This window comes from Scardinius erythrophthalmus, assembly GCF_964197995.2.
Source record: "Scardinius erythrophthalmus genome assembly, chromosome: 17".
Classification (NCBI taxonomy): domain Eukaryota; kingdom Metazoa; phylum Chordata; class Actinopteri; order Cypriniformes; family Leuciscidae; genus Scardinius; species Scardinius erythrophthalmus.
In genome coordinates, this window is record NC_138237.1 from 9,023,338 (window position 1) to 9,040,208 (window position 16,871).

Below are 16,871 nucleotides of genomic sequence, written 5' to 3' on the forward strand. Positions count from 1 at the left end.
GTTACCGATATGTGGAGTTGGTAATGAGTGATTAATATTGTTCAGTGGGTTATTCATGAAATGTTTAGGGAACCCTGCAGGTCCAGACATGTGAGAAGAACTTTAGGATTCTGGAGTGGTGTGCGGAAAGCTGACATTCCTTCCACTGGCCTCATACTGAGAATATAAAATAGTCTCTCTCTCTCTCTCTCTGTCTGTCTCTCTCTCTCTCTCTCTCTCTCTCTCTCTCTCTCTCTCTCTCTCTCTCTCTCTCTCTCTCTCTCTCTCTCTCTCTCTCTCTCTCTCTCTCTCTCTGCAGTAGCAGTATCACATTATGAACTGGCCACAAAAACCACAGAAACGTTCAACTTTCTCCAGAAAGAATTAAACACACACACACTTCACTCATGCTTCAGCGCAGGACAGAGAGGCTTTTGTTCCAGAGTTGTAATAATCTGGCGATACTATACAATAGTATGTCGTGTCATGTGACTGAAGTCATTTTAATGAAACTGATGAGCTGTTTTATGGTTTTCTGCATTTATGAATTGCGGGTATTATGCAACAGAATATAAGCATAAAATGCAATTTTATTAGAGTTAAATGAAAAATTACAGTACCATGGTGCTGCCTTGTTTTTTAAATAATTCAAAATAATAATTTCAAATAATTTTTGGGTATCTTGTTTTGTAAATTACCCTGTTTTTTTGTGCATGATACCATGGTAGTTCTGGCTTCTACATGTACCCTGATTATACCATGCTTTTTGGGCATTTACCATGGTAATACCATTTGTTTTTGTACATGGTACTATGGTAATACTGTTTTTATATGTACCATGATAATGCCATGCATTTTTTGCATTTACCATGATAATACTGTACTTTTTTGTACATGTACCATGATAATACTGTATTTTTATACTTGGTACCATGGTAATACTGCTCTTTTATATTTGAATGAATGAATGAAAAACTTTATTAATCCCAGTAGGGAAACTTTTTTTACAATAGCAATACCATGCTTTTTGGACATTTACCATGATAATAGCATATATTGATACGTTACCCTGGCAATACCTTGTAATTTGCACATGGTATCATGTTAAAACCTTGTTTTTTTTGTTTTTGTTTTTTACATGTACCGTGGTTATACCATTATTTCTTTGGACATTTACCATGATAAAACCATATATTTGTACTTTACCCTTGTAATACCTTGTTTTTGTTCACAGTACCATGTTATGTTAGTACCATGTTTTTTTTTTTATGTGTACCATGATTTTTTGGATATTTACCATGATAAAGCCATATATTTATACTGTGTTTGTTTTGAAATACACTATGATAATACCATGTTTTTAAACATAAAGGCATTATTATATCATGTAGCATAGTATATATATTTTAAAAAACCATGGTACATGAATAGTAGCAACATGATTATCAAACACCATAGTATTTCCATCTGATACTGTCATTGTATCATGGTAGTTCATTTGTCAGGGTTGTGCTGGAGTTTTGTTCTGTTTTGCTTTTATGGGGTTGGATGAATTTGTAGTTGAGTTTGAATGTTCTTTGATGCTTTTAACATGTGTGTCTCTTTTGTAATAAATGTGTGTTTGATTTCACGGGAAGGGATATATGCTGCTCTCTTCTGAGTGTGCAGTTGTTCCTGCGTGCACTGATGGAATTGGATGCATTTGTACATGAATCGTGTGTGCGATTGAGTTGTGGTACAGCAGCAGATGAGTCATCGTTTCCAGTGTCTAATAATGCACATGCTGAACACCAGCCAGCGATTCAGTCAGTGAACGTGAGCCATTTAACATGGAAAAACTTTACACACTCTTTGCTGAAAGAGAAGCCTTTTTAACTTTATTAGACAATCAAAAACGATGAAAAGTGTTGTGAATGTTGCAGGCAGATTAAATGGTTTTTGCTGAATCAGTCAGTCGTTGATTGCTGCCCTAGTTAGTGGAAACCAGTGAACACCACACAGTCTAACCAAACCACCAAACCATACATACCATTATAGTGCACTTCAAACAGCCCACTGAAAGAGAGAGAGAGAGAGAGAGAGAGAGAGAGACAGAAGAAAAAAAAATATAATGGTTTACTTAAGCCACTTAAGAAGCTCAAAGCACCTGGTCGGAATACCTGCAATTTTACCTGTTAGCCCTATGAACCCTGCCCTCCCTCTCATTACACCTCTGTCCAGGTCAAAGGTCAGTTGGTGGACAGTGACCTCCTGCATGCGGCAGAAGTGAGGTCGTAATATAGATGGTCATCACCATCCGTGCACCCACAGGGCACTCCTCCCACTTGATTGGCTGCTATTGGTTGAGGAGCTGTCAATCACTCAGATTGACCTATCATTAAACTGTCACTACCGGCCTCCTAAAACCCTCAGCTTAGTGACAGGATAGCAATACACTCGAGTTGTATCCCATATTACGCACTATATACTATGTACTTATACACTATGTACTTATCCATATAGTGTATGAACTTTATAAGGTTATTTTGTCATTGAACATCGGAGTCTGAAGCCCCTCCCCCTCTGCTACATAATTAAAGCTGCGATAGTTAATGCATGAAGCGTCCAGCATTCGTTTTTTCAGTTAACCCTTAAATGCATGAATGTTTCATTATTACATAATCATGTCTTTAGCGACCCGGATCTATATCTAACATGGATGAATCTGTCGGGATAATTTAAAACTCTCCTGATATTAGAGTAACAATTACAGAAGAATAAAATAAAGTATAGTTTGTTAACTTTTGTAGCTTGGAAGGGTTCAGTTTGAGCAGATGTTTTGTACCGTCATCACTGTCCTCATCAGAACTCATTTCCCAGTACATTCAGTACACTCATATTCGTGACCTCAAACATATTCTCAAAACTATCAAAACTAACATCTTCAAAATCAATATTTTGATCGCTGACAGCTTTTTCACCAGATCCACCATCAAGTGTCAGTGATAGTAATATCTGATTGCATTCAGTATTTGCTCTGCAGTAAATCGCTGAGCCATTCCAAGTTTTGCTGATGATACTTCCTATTCTTTTGTTTTCTGCCTGCGATAACTATGAGTGAAACGTCACTTCATCATTGTGTATCAGACACTGACACCTTGTGGAATAAAGGTGAAATGCAATTATTCAGTCATCAAAGATTCAATTATTGTTGTGCAGAAAAAATATACTTACACTGTAACACACCATGGGTCGTTAGCGACCCTAATACATTTTTACAAAAAATGAATGGGAAATCAGCCATTCTTTTATAATTGTATACATTTTTTCATGTTGTATTGTTTATAATGAATTGATTGAGGAATACTAAGAAGGTTGAAGTCTAATTTAAAAAAATGAATGAGAAGGAGGGTAGTGATTCGTGAATGATGTCCCGAGTCACTAATTTAATTAAGTTAATTAAGTGCATCGTCCGGGTATTTAAAATGTACTTTTTCTTTTTGGAATTTTCAGTGTAATCACTACTCTCACTATTTAAACTACAAATCGGCATAGAATAATGCATAAGTGCCCGAATTTGGGACGCACCTTTGTAATATCATAGCAACATGCTAACAACTGATCAGAATACCATAGGAACCACCTAGCTATGAGTTGCAAACGGGCGGAAAATCTATGCCGCTGCCCCTCAAAACACACACAAGTCCCTTTCACACAGAGATTCCGGAAAATACACGGATAATGTGTCGTTTGATTTTGGTTAATTTACACTGCCAGTGATTTTCCGGAATCTGTGACTGGGTTCACACACATCCCGTAAAGATCCCATAAAGACACGTGACGTCAAGATGTGTTGTAGAAAGGCCAGTCTAATCCTCCGCTACCGCTCTTTCCATTGTAGTCGTGCACTTGGTGGATTTTTTTACGCAACGTCTGAAGTTTACTAATGATCTGCGCTTTCGATCTCGAGTAACCACGCTCAAGCTTTTTTTCCGGATTCGGTCGTACACTAACGCATCGCGTACCGTTCTACAAAGCTGGCGAATGATCTCAGCTTCAGTGCTGATAGTAAGGAGCTCCCTGGTCTCGGCTTCATTATATTTTGCAGACATTTTTTCGTTCTTTCTTTGTTGATGACGAACACAAACTTTCTTCTAAGAGCAACAAAATACCCCTTACGGCATTGATCCCGGGACGTGTTTGCGTTCACACAGAAGGCACTCTAGCAAATTTACGGCAATTATCAACGTGCTGTGTGAAAGGGGCTATGTACACTTTGAACATAAGGGTTGAGTTTCAGAAAGAACATTTAACTGTTGTCTTATGCATGCAAGTCTTTCTCTCTCTGAAGTTATTGCTTCACAGATCTTAGATTTTCCTGACACGCTTCCAAAACTACTCAAATGTGTCAGAATCTAATGCCACTGTAAAGCTGTGCTCCATTGAACAATGACATCACGGTGCGATTTAAATCAGTGATTGACACCTTTTTCAGGTTTTTTAAGGTCAGATTTTCATGGATTCATCTAAAGTGGTAGCGCATACGAGTAATTTCTCCATCATTACGGTCTGATGTGGTTTTATATTTTATGGAACATTCTAGGCATCCTAGAACATTCGAAACCTTTCTTGGTTCAAAATCCACAGAACCGCAGTAAACATGAGACGTTTCACTCGCTCCAGATGTGCTTTGGATATGCACAGTTAAGTTTTGTAAAGGAACTCAAATCATTTCTGGTCTGAGTGCAAATGTTGCTTTGTGGAAAACGTATTTTACTAGTTGTGACCCTATTAGTGTTAATAATGTTAAGACTTTTAAAGATTTTTAAAGAAATTAAAGGGTTAGTTCACCCAAAAATGATCATTCTGTCATAAATCACTCACCCTCACGTCGTTACAAACCTGTAAGACTTTCAGTCATGTTCAGAACACAAGTGAAGATCTTTTTAATGAAATCTGAGAGCTCTCTGTCCTTCCATCTACGCAACTACCACTTTCAAGCCCCAGAAAGGTAGTAAAGACATCATTAAAGTAATGTAACTCCAGTGGTTTAACCTCAGTTTTATGAAGCGACGTGAGTGCTTTGTTTGATCAAAAATGACAGTAAAGACATTTGTAACGTACAAAAAAATTCTATTTCAAATAAATACTGTTCTTTAGAACTTTAAATTCAGCAAAGAATCCTATAAAAAGTAATACTTTTAATACTTTAATGTTAAGTAATGTTCTTTACATTATATAAAGCTTAATAGGTTACATTATCACTTATCAGTTCATTAACAGTGATAGTCGAGTGATGAGTCATGTGATTCCATCTGGTTAAAGGTTTAGCTGGTTAGCATGGCTCAATTTGCCCCTGCTGGTAAATGTCAAAACTACACCATCTAGAGACCCTTCCTGTATATTCTGTATCATTTGGTGTTGGTACAGTAAGATTAAAAAAAAAATGTCTGCTCTTGAAGGCTGCATTTATTTGATCATAAATACAGTAGAAATAGTAATATTGTGAAAATTATTATATTCCTGTGATCAAAGCTTAATTTTTAGCATCATTACTCCAGTCTTCAGTGTCACATGATCCTTCAGAAATCATTCTAATATGAGGATTTGATAATCAAGAAACATTTCTGATTATTATCAATGTTAAGAAAAGCTTCATGTTTTTGTGGAAACCGTGAAAATTTTAAATTACTATGCAACACTGAGTTGACAAAAGTCAGGAAAAAAATACATATATTTTTATACACACATTATGTAGATGTTTGAGAAATGAGAAGGAGAGCGAGAAGTTTGCTTGTGTTTATAGCGCTGATCTTGTGTTGAGTAAATTTTTCCATCTCCCAGACACAGTGAGTGTTATCTGTGTGTTTCTGAGACGCACACTCACACACACACACATACTTGTATATGTGGTTTTTAGAGGACTCTCCATAGACATAATGATTTTTATACTGTACAAATCGTATTTTCTGTCCCCTAACCCTACCCCTAAACCACCAGAAAGAAAACTTTATGCATTTTTACATTTTCAAAAAAAAAAAAAAATCACTTAGTATAAATTGTTTTCAATGATATATTGAAAATATCATTTTATTCCCATAACGTTGGGTTTACCAGGGCCACATAAACACACACTGTAGATGTATTAGGATCAAGAGTTCTGTACTATAGTTAGTTTCTCATGAAATGCTCTGTTATTTGACTCTCAGGATCTGTTGCCATCGTCCTGTCAGTCATCTCTCCTTACTATCTTCACATGATAAATGAAATCTGATGTACACGACTCCCGCAGCTAGCCTAACTATGTCACTTTAGGGCCTCCGTAGAATACGTTACTCATTTTCCGTGCCTTTCCGAATTCGGAATTAGGCTTCGGGGACATCCCTAATAATTAACATGTACTGTATATTATATGCAAACAGTTGTGAGTGGTTGCCAGGGAGTTCATTCACTTTTTAGGGTGTTTTAAGGGTATTCAATGTGTCTTTGTGATTATGGTGCTTAAGGTGCTCATGGGATTCAGTAAAAATAGAAATGCATGAACTTGGATGTTTTATGTCTGCCAAATAAATATGTGTATGTCATTCTCTTATCTAGTCCATTTCCTGTTGTTTTGCGATTAAAAATACTTAGTCAGTCTGGTCACTATCTCATGATGGGAATAGAGAGAAAGAGAGAGAATTAATCTTGCCAATAGTCTTCCTGTGTCTCCTCCATTCACCTTCCTGTGTGTGTGTGTGTGTGTTTGCTAGTTTCTCTGCCACATGATTGTGTGTTCACAAGGTCCAAACTGTTTCCCCTGCATGCATATTGGAAGTTTTTGCATGTCATGCTCAAGTGGAGGACAAAAACGATGATTCATTTTATACAGAATGACCTCAGTGACCCCAACAAAGCTGAAGCTCAGAGCCCTCTGCTGAAAGCAAACTTGATTCTGTGCTGAATATTGAACATTTGTTTGATTCTCATGATGCTGTGATGAAGATCCAGGTCATCATGTGATCAGTTTGTCGTTAATTACCCGTGCTTAGCGAGAGGTTAACCACTGAAGAGTTTTAGTGGGACAGAAATTACACATGGCAACTTTAAGGTAGAAATGAATTTAAACTTCATTAATAATTTCAACCTTACATGTGCTTTCTATTATTTATTGTTTTATAAGATTAATGCTTGGAGATTAAAATCTCCCATAGGCCATGTTCACTGTTCAGAATCTGTATATAATATTAATATTCATACATTACCATTTAAAAGTTTGGGGTCGGTAAGTAAGTTTGAAAGGAATTATTACTTTTAATCAGCAAGTTCTAATACTTTTATTCAGCAAATAAGTTTTGAACAAAGAATCCTGAATAAAAATGTATCACAGTTATCACAAAAATATGAAGCACAACTGTTTTAAACATTGATAATAATCAGAAATGTTTCTTGAGCAGTGAATCAGCATATTAGAATGATTTCTGAAGGATCATGTGACTCTGAATGAAAACCAGAGTAAAATTCAGATTTGATCACAGGAATAATTTACATTTTAAATTTCATAATATTTCCTTTTTTGACTGTATTTTTGCTCAAATAAATGCAGCCTGGATGAGCAGAGGAGACTTCTTTCAAAAAGACAAACTCTTACTGACCCCAAACTTTTGAAAGGTAGTGTATTTAAAAACTGAAATGTGATTGGTCTTCATTCTTGCATTTATTTGCTTATAGAATTGTAATTTGTGGAATGTCTTACAGGTTTTTTTAACCTGTATGCTGACAACGTGAATGTGATGAGTGTCATGGCAGTGACATATCATTGATACAAACTAAAAATAAAATAAAATGTAGACTTGCCTGAAATATTCACATTATTCCTCTGCTCTGAAAGCAGTGTTATTTCCTTCAGGAAGTTCAAATCTAGTATTAGCGTCACTGTAAAGCTCCTTAATTCAGTGTGATTTGGTTTAATGAGATTTTGAGAAGCTTAAACATTTATAATGTGATCAAACAGTCAAGTTTTGGCCTGTTATAAACTGATCTGGGGTGTTTGGTGGTAAAGAGTTCAGCTGAGCTGTGCTGTTTTTGAGTTCAAGTATACCCAGCTAAAAGAGAATGTTCTCAGAACTTCTGGCAAGGATCTCTCAAGGTTATGAACAAACTTTCTTCCAGTAACATTAATAGAACGTTATCTGGTCTTTAATTACTTGAAACATTAGCACAAAATTGTTATTTCTACATCATTTATTGAATGCTTTTCTGAATGTTTATCAGAGAACGTTCACATAACCAAGAAAAAACGTTTTAAAACATTTAAAAATCTGGACATTTTGAACATTCTGAGAACATTCGTATATGACTTTTCATAACTTAATGGGAACTTTAGCAAACTTCGACCATATTTTTTGTTTAATGGGTATGCATGTTGACGCAAAGGTTTTTCAAAACCAGTGCTTACTTAATCACACTTTTATTTGAACAATGACATTTTGATCTCTACATTTTTAGCTTTTAACATTTATAATCTCGGGCAGCTTTCCAAAATAGTGCCAGATCTCTGAGAACAGGAGTAGTTGTGTGTGTGTGTGTGTGTGTGTGTGTGTGTGTGTGTGTGTGTGTGTTGTGCAGTAAGTTAAGCAGTATGATTTTGTGTGTTGTGCGGTTTGGATGTGGTTGTTTTGATGTGTTTATGTTTTGAACTGTGTGTGTGCGTCTGGCATCTGTTTTGCTGTCGATATGTAATTAAAAGTTGGCACTGAAACCCAACACGTTTAATGCTCAGAGATGGAGAGATTAGTCATTATGTTCATTTGATTTATTCTTATTTCCTGTGTATTTTAATTGCAGACATTTTCATCTAATTATAATCATCTCAGGAAATGTGTGTGTGGCAGTCGATGTTTAGGAACACAATTCTTCCTCCTAATAAGTTGTGAATGGGAATGTTTACACACACCTGAGCTGTGGTCTGTGGGTGTTTGCAGAGGGAAATATTGCGGTGACTGAGTAAATCTCAACAGGTGATGTTTCTGTTCCTCAGGGACGCCTCTTTAAGAGTGTAAACACACACACACTGTGCGGTTGACTGTAAGGTGAACCCGAGTGCTTCACCTGAGCAGGTTCTGTATGTGTGGGTGATATTAAACATGACATTTTACAGGATGTTGATAGATTCCACTTTACCAGAGCTGTAAAGTATGTTGTAAAACATCAAATTCACTTACGGCTTAAATATGTATATCCACCTGAACGGGAACTGAGTACACACAGCTGACACATAACACTGCACTGAGAACACCATATATACGCACATAATCCTATTGATCTGGTGGATTAAATCAAGAAGCCACCTGAGACAGCATGCTACAATGACTTATTTATTTATTATTATTATTTTTTACCATAGTAAGTTGTGTTTTTAGACCTAAAACGCTGTAATGCACTCTGATTCTAGTGGCTTTTTGCTTTTTTAAATTGCGGCAACAGAAATAAAAGTCCCCAATGTTACAGTACATTTTTAAATGTATTTATAATGATCATAATAATTGTTTTCTACCAGGTACAGTAATATAGTTCAGTTCTGTTCTGTATCTGTAGGATGTTTATTGCAATTTGGTTCATTAATGTAGAATTTACCACAGCTTTGAGCATCCAATCAGAATTAGAACTAAATTAATTAATCTTTTTAGTTTGTTCTAGTGATTTGTGTCTCTAAGAATTAATTTTTGAAGATAAAGGTTCTAATTAAAACCTAAAAGTATTTGTGTGTATGTTATTATATACATATTTATATTATTTACTCTAGTTTGGGGTCAGGAAAATAATTGATACTTTTATTTTGCAGGGATGCATTCAATTTATTAAAATTCACAGTAATGATGTTAATAATTTCTATTTCAAATAAGCGCTGTTATTTGAAACTTTCTATTCATTAAAGAATCCTGAAAAATATGTATCATGGTTTCCACAAAAATATTAAACAGCAACTGTTTTCAACATGGATAATAATAATAATAAGAAACGTTTTTGAGCAGCAAATCAGCACTGAATGCTAAAGGATCATGTGACACTGAAGACTGGAGTAATGATGCTGAAAATTCAGCTTTGCGTCACAGGAATAAATGACATTTTAAAATATATTCAAATAGAAAACAGTTATTTTAAATTGTAATAATATTTCATATTTTGTAATGTAATGTAATAATATTTCTATTTTTACTGCATTTTTGCTCTAACAAATTGTTGAGTGAGCAGAAGACTTAATTCAAAAACATAAAAAAATCTTCCCTACCAAAAACTGATCTGAGTAATCTTTAGAGAACCATACACCACAAATGCACTACAAAGAATTATAAAGATGAGCTTTATTTTTAGGAGTGTTGAGTTTTTAATGCTGAACTTCTGTAAGTGGGTTAGTGGGTCACACTGTGTTTGCAGGCCTTGATTCCCTGCTGTGGGTCTTGTGTGGAAAAACAGCTGTATCACATCGCCTCCATTTACAGCTTTTCCCTAAACATCCTTAAGAAAACATATATATACTTTTGTGAAAGTTTGACCCTTAGCTAATGCTTACTGAGGTAAATATTAGCTCTGCCTGCAAGCGCTCATGTTTTCTCCCCCAGTGCCGAGCTAAATGTTGATTCTAGCAGCGGCCTGTTTACATGAGAGATAGTTCATTACACACACGCTATAGCGAAGCGTTTGGTCTTCTATGTGCAGTAGATGTGCGACAAACCTTCATATCTGCGACTATTACCATTTATGCATATCAAAACACCTGCTGTGACTTAGTATGCGATCATGCATTTTACAGAGTATCTTCCGCAAATGTAAAGTTCAGGCGTGCTTTTATTTCCCACAGCTGGCTATGTTAACGATATGCAATCTGCTAAGTCTAAATTAGGATGTTGTTGACTGACACCACGTTATCATCGAGCTGGTAAAGCATGTCATTTTAAGACCTATAAATATAAACCAGCTAATTTTGGGGAAGCCCTTGAAGCACTTATATCCTTTAACCATAGAGATGCGTTTTACCTTAGCAAACCTCATTGCTATACTTTGACAGGGACTGCCAAATAGCTTTGGCTAACCAGAGAACCTCAGCGTGGTTCACCGATTCGCATCTCTGACGCCTCTGTCTGTCTCAGCAGTTCCCACAGGTGCTCAGGACAATCTCATTATAGTGTAATCAGTTGAATTATAGTGGCTGTGTCATTTTAGTACAAGTGCAGCTCTGATTACAGTGTCCCGTTCATGATGATGAATGCTATCAAATTCCTCAGGCAGGGAAAATGTGTTTGTGTGTGTGTACACATGATCTTGTCTGATGATATTACTTTTATGTTCGTATCAGCCGCTTGCCAAAGTCAATAACACGAGCTTTGCCATGTGCCAAACTAAGCAGATTTACAATTGGTGTGAATTAATCTGGACTAAAATCAAATGATCTGAAGTTAAAGTCTTTGGACGAGTATTATATTATGTGTGCATTTGACAAATGTGAATTAGGTTTGTAATATTCCTATTTAGATCAGTTTCATGTGTTTAGAGCATAGTCACAATGTTCAGTATTTTTACACTTTCATTAATTCATTTACGTAACATTTACCCTTTATGCACTTTGGCTATTCTCTTGCATTCAAGGGACATATTTTACGAAGCTTACGCAGTTCCTGGGAATTGAATCCATGATCTCAGTGTTGTTACTGTCATGCTCTACTGTTTGAGCTACAGGAATGCTATAATACAAAAAAAAATATTCTACATATTTTTTTAACTGTTAATATTTGTTTATTTTAACAAAATGAATATATACACTATATTCTTTTAAACATTATAATATTAACAAAAACATATTTTTTTATTAGTGATTTTTATTGACCATTAAGTCAGAAAGATTATTTTTTTTGTACTTATTATGTCAATAAGTAAAAAATTAAGTTAACTGGTCAGAGAAATGGATCGCCCCACACCAGACTCAAAAAAATATAAAGGGCGGAGCTTGACTTTGACCATTGGACTGTTAAAAGTGGGTGTTACAAAAAGCCATACAAATGAGAGTTTGCTGAAACGATGACTAAATATCTGTCGGGCTGCATTTCTGAGGATAAGAAAGATGTTGCATTTTGATGAAAGAAAGATTATGAAAACAAACATTTTTGCTTTGGAGCAATGTGCATCATTCAGAATTAGAACAAAAACGTGTATTAACAAAGCGAAGAGTGTCAAATTTGGTTTCATGATGACTTAATGAAAAAAAATGCCACACTTCAGCTTTAAAGATGCGCACTTTTCAAATATTCTTTTTAGTTTCTCTTTGCGAGCGGCAGTGAAATGAACAGACGGACTTTCATATAAATACCTAAAGGAAAAATGTAAACGCTCTGAAGCATCTCAGCGCTGTCTTCTAGACTAAATCAGACTGACCTGATCAGAATCACACCAAGAGGTCATGGATAAACACTGTCTTCAATGTAAATAAGACGTGCTTAAAATAATGACCTGGGATGTGTGTGTGTGTGTGTGTTCCTCGAGTGATTTTAACAAGCGGCAGCTGGAGGTGATTTGCAGACAATGAAATTGTTCCTCAAGTTGATCACCTAAACACACACAAACACTTTACCACAAATGTGTGTGCATATGTGCATTTAAAGCCTGTCACAAAGCAGACGTAGGAACTGTGTGTGGTCTTCACTCGATATCTCCCCTAGAGTGGAAAGGTTGTGTGTCTGCAACTTTGTAGACAGTGTGTCCAGTGTTCATATGGTCAGACGACCTCTAAAGACATTCAACACTTGGCTGGGTTTGTTGTTCTGTGTTGGGTCGTTCTCATGGTCGTTCTCATTGCGGTTTTATGGGCACAAATATAAGTGTGCTGCTTATTGCCTAATTGCATACTATGCAATGTATAATGCATACTATTTTCAGAATGCATACTTGCATGATTAAAATGGTAGTATCCTGTGTTGTTGTCATGTGGTGGTATGCTGCGTTGTCACATGACCTCAGTATTTTGCATGTTTAGTTCAAGAAAGTCGGTTATTTTGCAAATATATATATTTTTACTTTATTTTTATATAACTTTTCAGAACTAAGACAGTAACAAACAGCTTCATGGGTATTTACATGGGAATTCTTTCAAAATGTAACATTTAAAGAAAATAGTTTCCATAATCGGTTAGTACAAGAGATCCTTGTGTAAAAAGAAGTCATCAGGTTATCATGTAAACATATGAAGAGTTCAGATGCAAACCCCTCTAAGTGCCATCTGAAATTTTCTTCTAGAATGATCATTTTTATCAAGCTTGTATATTTAAGTTCAGTAATTTCACCTAAATGCCAATGAAAAATACCTATTAATTGTCATTTAAGTGAAATTACTGAACTTTAATATACGATCTTGATAAAAATGTTCATTCTAGAAGAAAATTTCAGATGGCACTTAGAGGCTTTTTGCATCTGAACTCTTCATATATACATTTACTAATGTTGTATTAGACATACGCAAATTCTCTCATGTCCATAGCCATACTTTCAAGGTGATTTTGCAATTCTAATGTAATTTACAGATGCCTTAATTTTTGCTGCCCAATCAAATAATGTATAACAATGAAAGATAAAAATACAAAAATAACATTATTAAAATGCTCTGTTTGTGTAATGCACTTTTTGGAAAATGTAGCAGGTCATCAGTTTTTATTTTAACACAAATCACATATAGATTTGATGGTGCTGAATTGTTTAATGATAAAATATATCAATATAATATAATATAATATAATATAATATAATATAATATAATATAATATAATATAATATAATATAATATAATATAATATAATATAATATAATATAATATAATATAATACAAAGTTGCTGATCTTTATATGTGACTTGAAATGGCTAAACTAATTTTGTGTCTCTGTGTCTCTCCTTTTTTTTGCAGCTGAGCCAGCCGATCTCCTAAAGATTTTAGATTTTCACAGTTTGCCAGAGGGTGTAACGAAAACTACAGGCTTGTGCACACACAGGAAGTCCTCAAAAGGGCCTGATGTCGCCTACAGAGTCACAAAAGATGCACAGCTTAGCGCTCCTACGAAACAACTCTACCCCTGTGAGTACCTGAGCACACATAAAAACACACAGGTGCACCTGTTTACTTTTCTTCATCCTTTCCAGTGTGTGTTTGGGCTGCCGACGTCTTTTCAGAGGACACAGACACTCTGCCCTAAATATTCAGAAACTCTTTCTTTCAACTTCACATCCTCCGTATAGACACACTGTATAATGTATTTAGACAATTGAGAGAGATGATGCAATTCCTCTGCATTCTGTTAATGTGACTGCATTTCTCACTCTTGAGCCAGAAAAAAATGCTATGCAAGTACAGAGGCGCAAAAAACCCCAAAGAACAGCCCTGTTGCATGTACAATGGGGCCAAAAGTCTGAGGCCACATGGACATCTTCTTTTTCATTTTAACCTGCGATTTAAAACATAATAAATAATAAAACCCTGTAAGATTTTATTTTATTTTATTTATTTATTTATTTATTTTTATTTATTTATTATATGTATTGCTTAGAGTCTATGAAATTCACATTTATTCAATTTCATTTAAACTTTTCACTTTTCATAAACTAATTTTTTTTATTTATTATTAACTGATGCAAAATAGCAACATTTGGTCACACTTTAGATTAGGGTCCAATTCTCACTACTAACTAACTATTAACTCTGACTTTTGCCTCATTTATCTCCTAATTACTGCTTATTAATAGTTAGTAAGGTTACGTTAGTTAAGTTTAGGTATTAGGTAGGATTAAGGGATGTAGAATATGGTCATGCAGAATAAGACATTAATATGTGCTTTATAAGTACTAATAAACAGCTAATATCCTAGTTATATGCATGCTATTAAGTAACTAGTTAATAGTGAGAATTGGACCCTAAACTAAAGTGTTACTTAACATTTTTACTAGTGGTCTCAGACTTTTGGAAACCACTGTACCTTACATGCTAATATCCATTCTTGAAAACACAGATGTTCTTGTGTTTTCTTATGAATTGCATTCAGACACATTTCGGAAGACGGTGACATGTGAAATCAAGCTTACGTAACTAAAAAATTGTGTAATTAAATATATTTTGGGCCTTACTGTACGTGTCGTTCTCAGATCCGTCTATGTGTGTGTGTGTAAGTGTGTGTCTGAGCAACTCGCCTCTACACAAAGGGCCGGAAAGTCACCGTGCCCTAAACTCTGCTTTTGGCAGGAACTCTGAAAATCTCAAGAATTTGATGGAAGGAGGGAGAGACGAGGCAGATGAGGAGAGAGATGCAATACCAGCATAATGAGACTAAACTAGATGAGGCTAAATCAAACTGAGTCACTTACTTCAGCTTGCAGTGGCTGTGTTCCAGACTCTATGAGCTGCCTACATGGACAGCATTCTCTTAAGCTTCATAAGTTTGTTTCAGATGCAAAGGCTTATTTAAAACATATCATACACATATAGCACATACTACTGCCTACTAAGATAGCTTTTTTTTTTCTTTTCTAAAATCTAATGCACCATAGCATAGTTTTCTTTTTGGAGAAGTATATTTATTCATCAATTATGTTTTTTTTATTAATTTTAAGGTAAAGATAAATCATTATTTATTTGTTTTACAGTATTGAATTTTATGTTTTACTATATAAATAGAATAAAATAAAAACAGCAAATGTAAAATGTAAATTTATTTTATTTTACATAATTTTATCTAAAAATAAACAAAATATAACCCAGGAAGGTAAATGTATTTTATTTTATTTTATTTTATTTTATTTTATTTTATTTTATTTTATTTTATTTTATTTTATTTTATTTTATTTTATTTTATTTTATTTTATTTTATTCTTCTATTTTTTATTTTTTATTTTATTTTATTAAAATTTACTAATATATATTTTTTTTCTGCTTAAAAAAGCAAAAATTTGGACTTTAGATGATTCATCTTGCGGTTTTTGATTGCATAAGATAGCTTTACACATATGATTTAATGGGAATTTGTCATTGATTTCTGTTGCCTCTAAAAAAACACATCTCTTCATTTATGATTCATTTTACCTTTGAGGATGTCCCCAGATGTCCCCAGAAGGGAGGTTTTGTCAGATTTAACTCACTTCTGGGGATGATTTGGTCCCTTAAGTACATCTAAGTAAACACACACTCCTGACTGCTTGAGGAACGTACAGGCAGAGTGAAAGCACATGGAAGAAATGAATCATCTATCGCTCCAAATACAATGCATCTGTTCTTTCTCTCTGTACACTTTTCACTCAGATGCTCAGGATTTACTTTATACACACACATGCACACACACACACACACACACACACACACACACACACACACACACACACACACACACACACACACACACACACACACACACCAAAATGTGGCCAAAAATTGCCAAAATGTGCCTATTTTTCATAACTCCTCCTTCTCTTGTCTCTTTCCTCCTCCTCATCCATACCCCTAAGGCCATTGTCTCCCTTTTGTGCCGTGTCTTTATGGTAACAGAGAGGGGTCGTAGGTCACTGGAGGTCGGGAGATGGTTTGTAAACATGGTGGAAAGTCAAACCTCTCGACAGATCTGATGAAAAACAGAGCCGGGTCAAAACGCTACATTCAGAGATGGCTCTTCCAGAATTTAAATGTACTATGTATTATGTATTTCAGACCTTAACGGAATATGTATCAAAGCTGATTTGAATAGCTTTAGTCGGTCTCCCAACCTAGTCTGGTTTTAGAGGGGTTTTGGGCACTTGTCAGCTTGGCCAGGTTGGGAGACCAGTTTAAAGACCAGCAAACCATAGGCTAGTAACTAAATCTACTTTAATTACTTTTCAGCCTTGTTTATTGGTATGACCAGTAGGATGATCTA

The 16,871-nt window shown here is 35.1% G+C and overlaps 1 protein-coding gene across 2 annotated transcripts in view; it reads left to right on the forward strand.

Annotated features, from left to right (window-relative positions):
• The window catches only part of col5a1 (procollagen, type V, alpha 1), a 94,507-nt gene that overhangs the window by 11,991 nt on the left and 65,645 nt on the right, over window positions 1-16,871 (forward strand). For both annotated transcript variants that reach the window (XM_081390607.1, XM_081390608.1), the window contains exon 2: window positions 13,886-14,053. In XM_081390607.1, coding sequence (XP_081246733.1) covers window positions 13,886-14,053 — 168 coding nt within the window. The remainder of the gene's footprint in view (window positions 1-13,885; window positions 14,054-16,871) is intronic.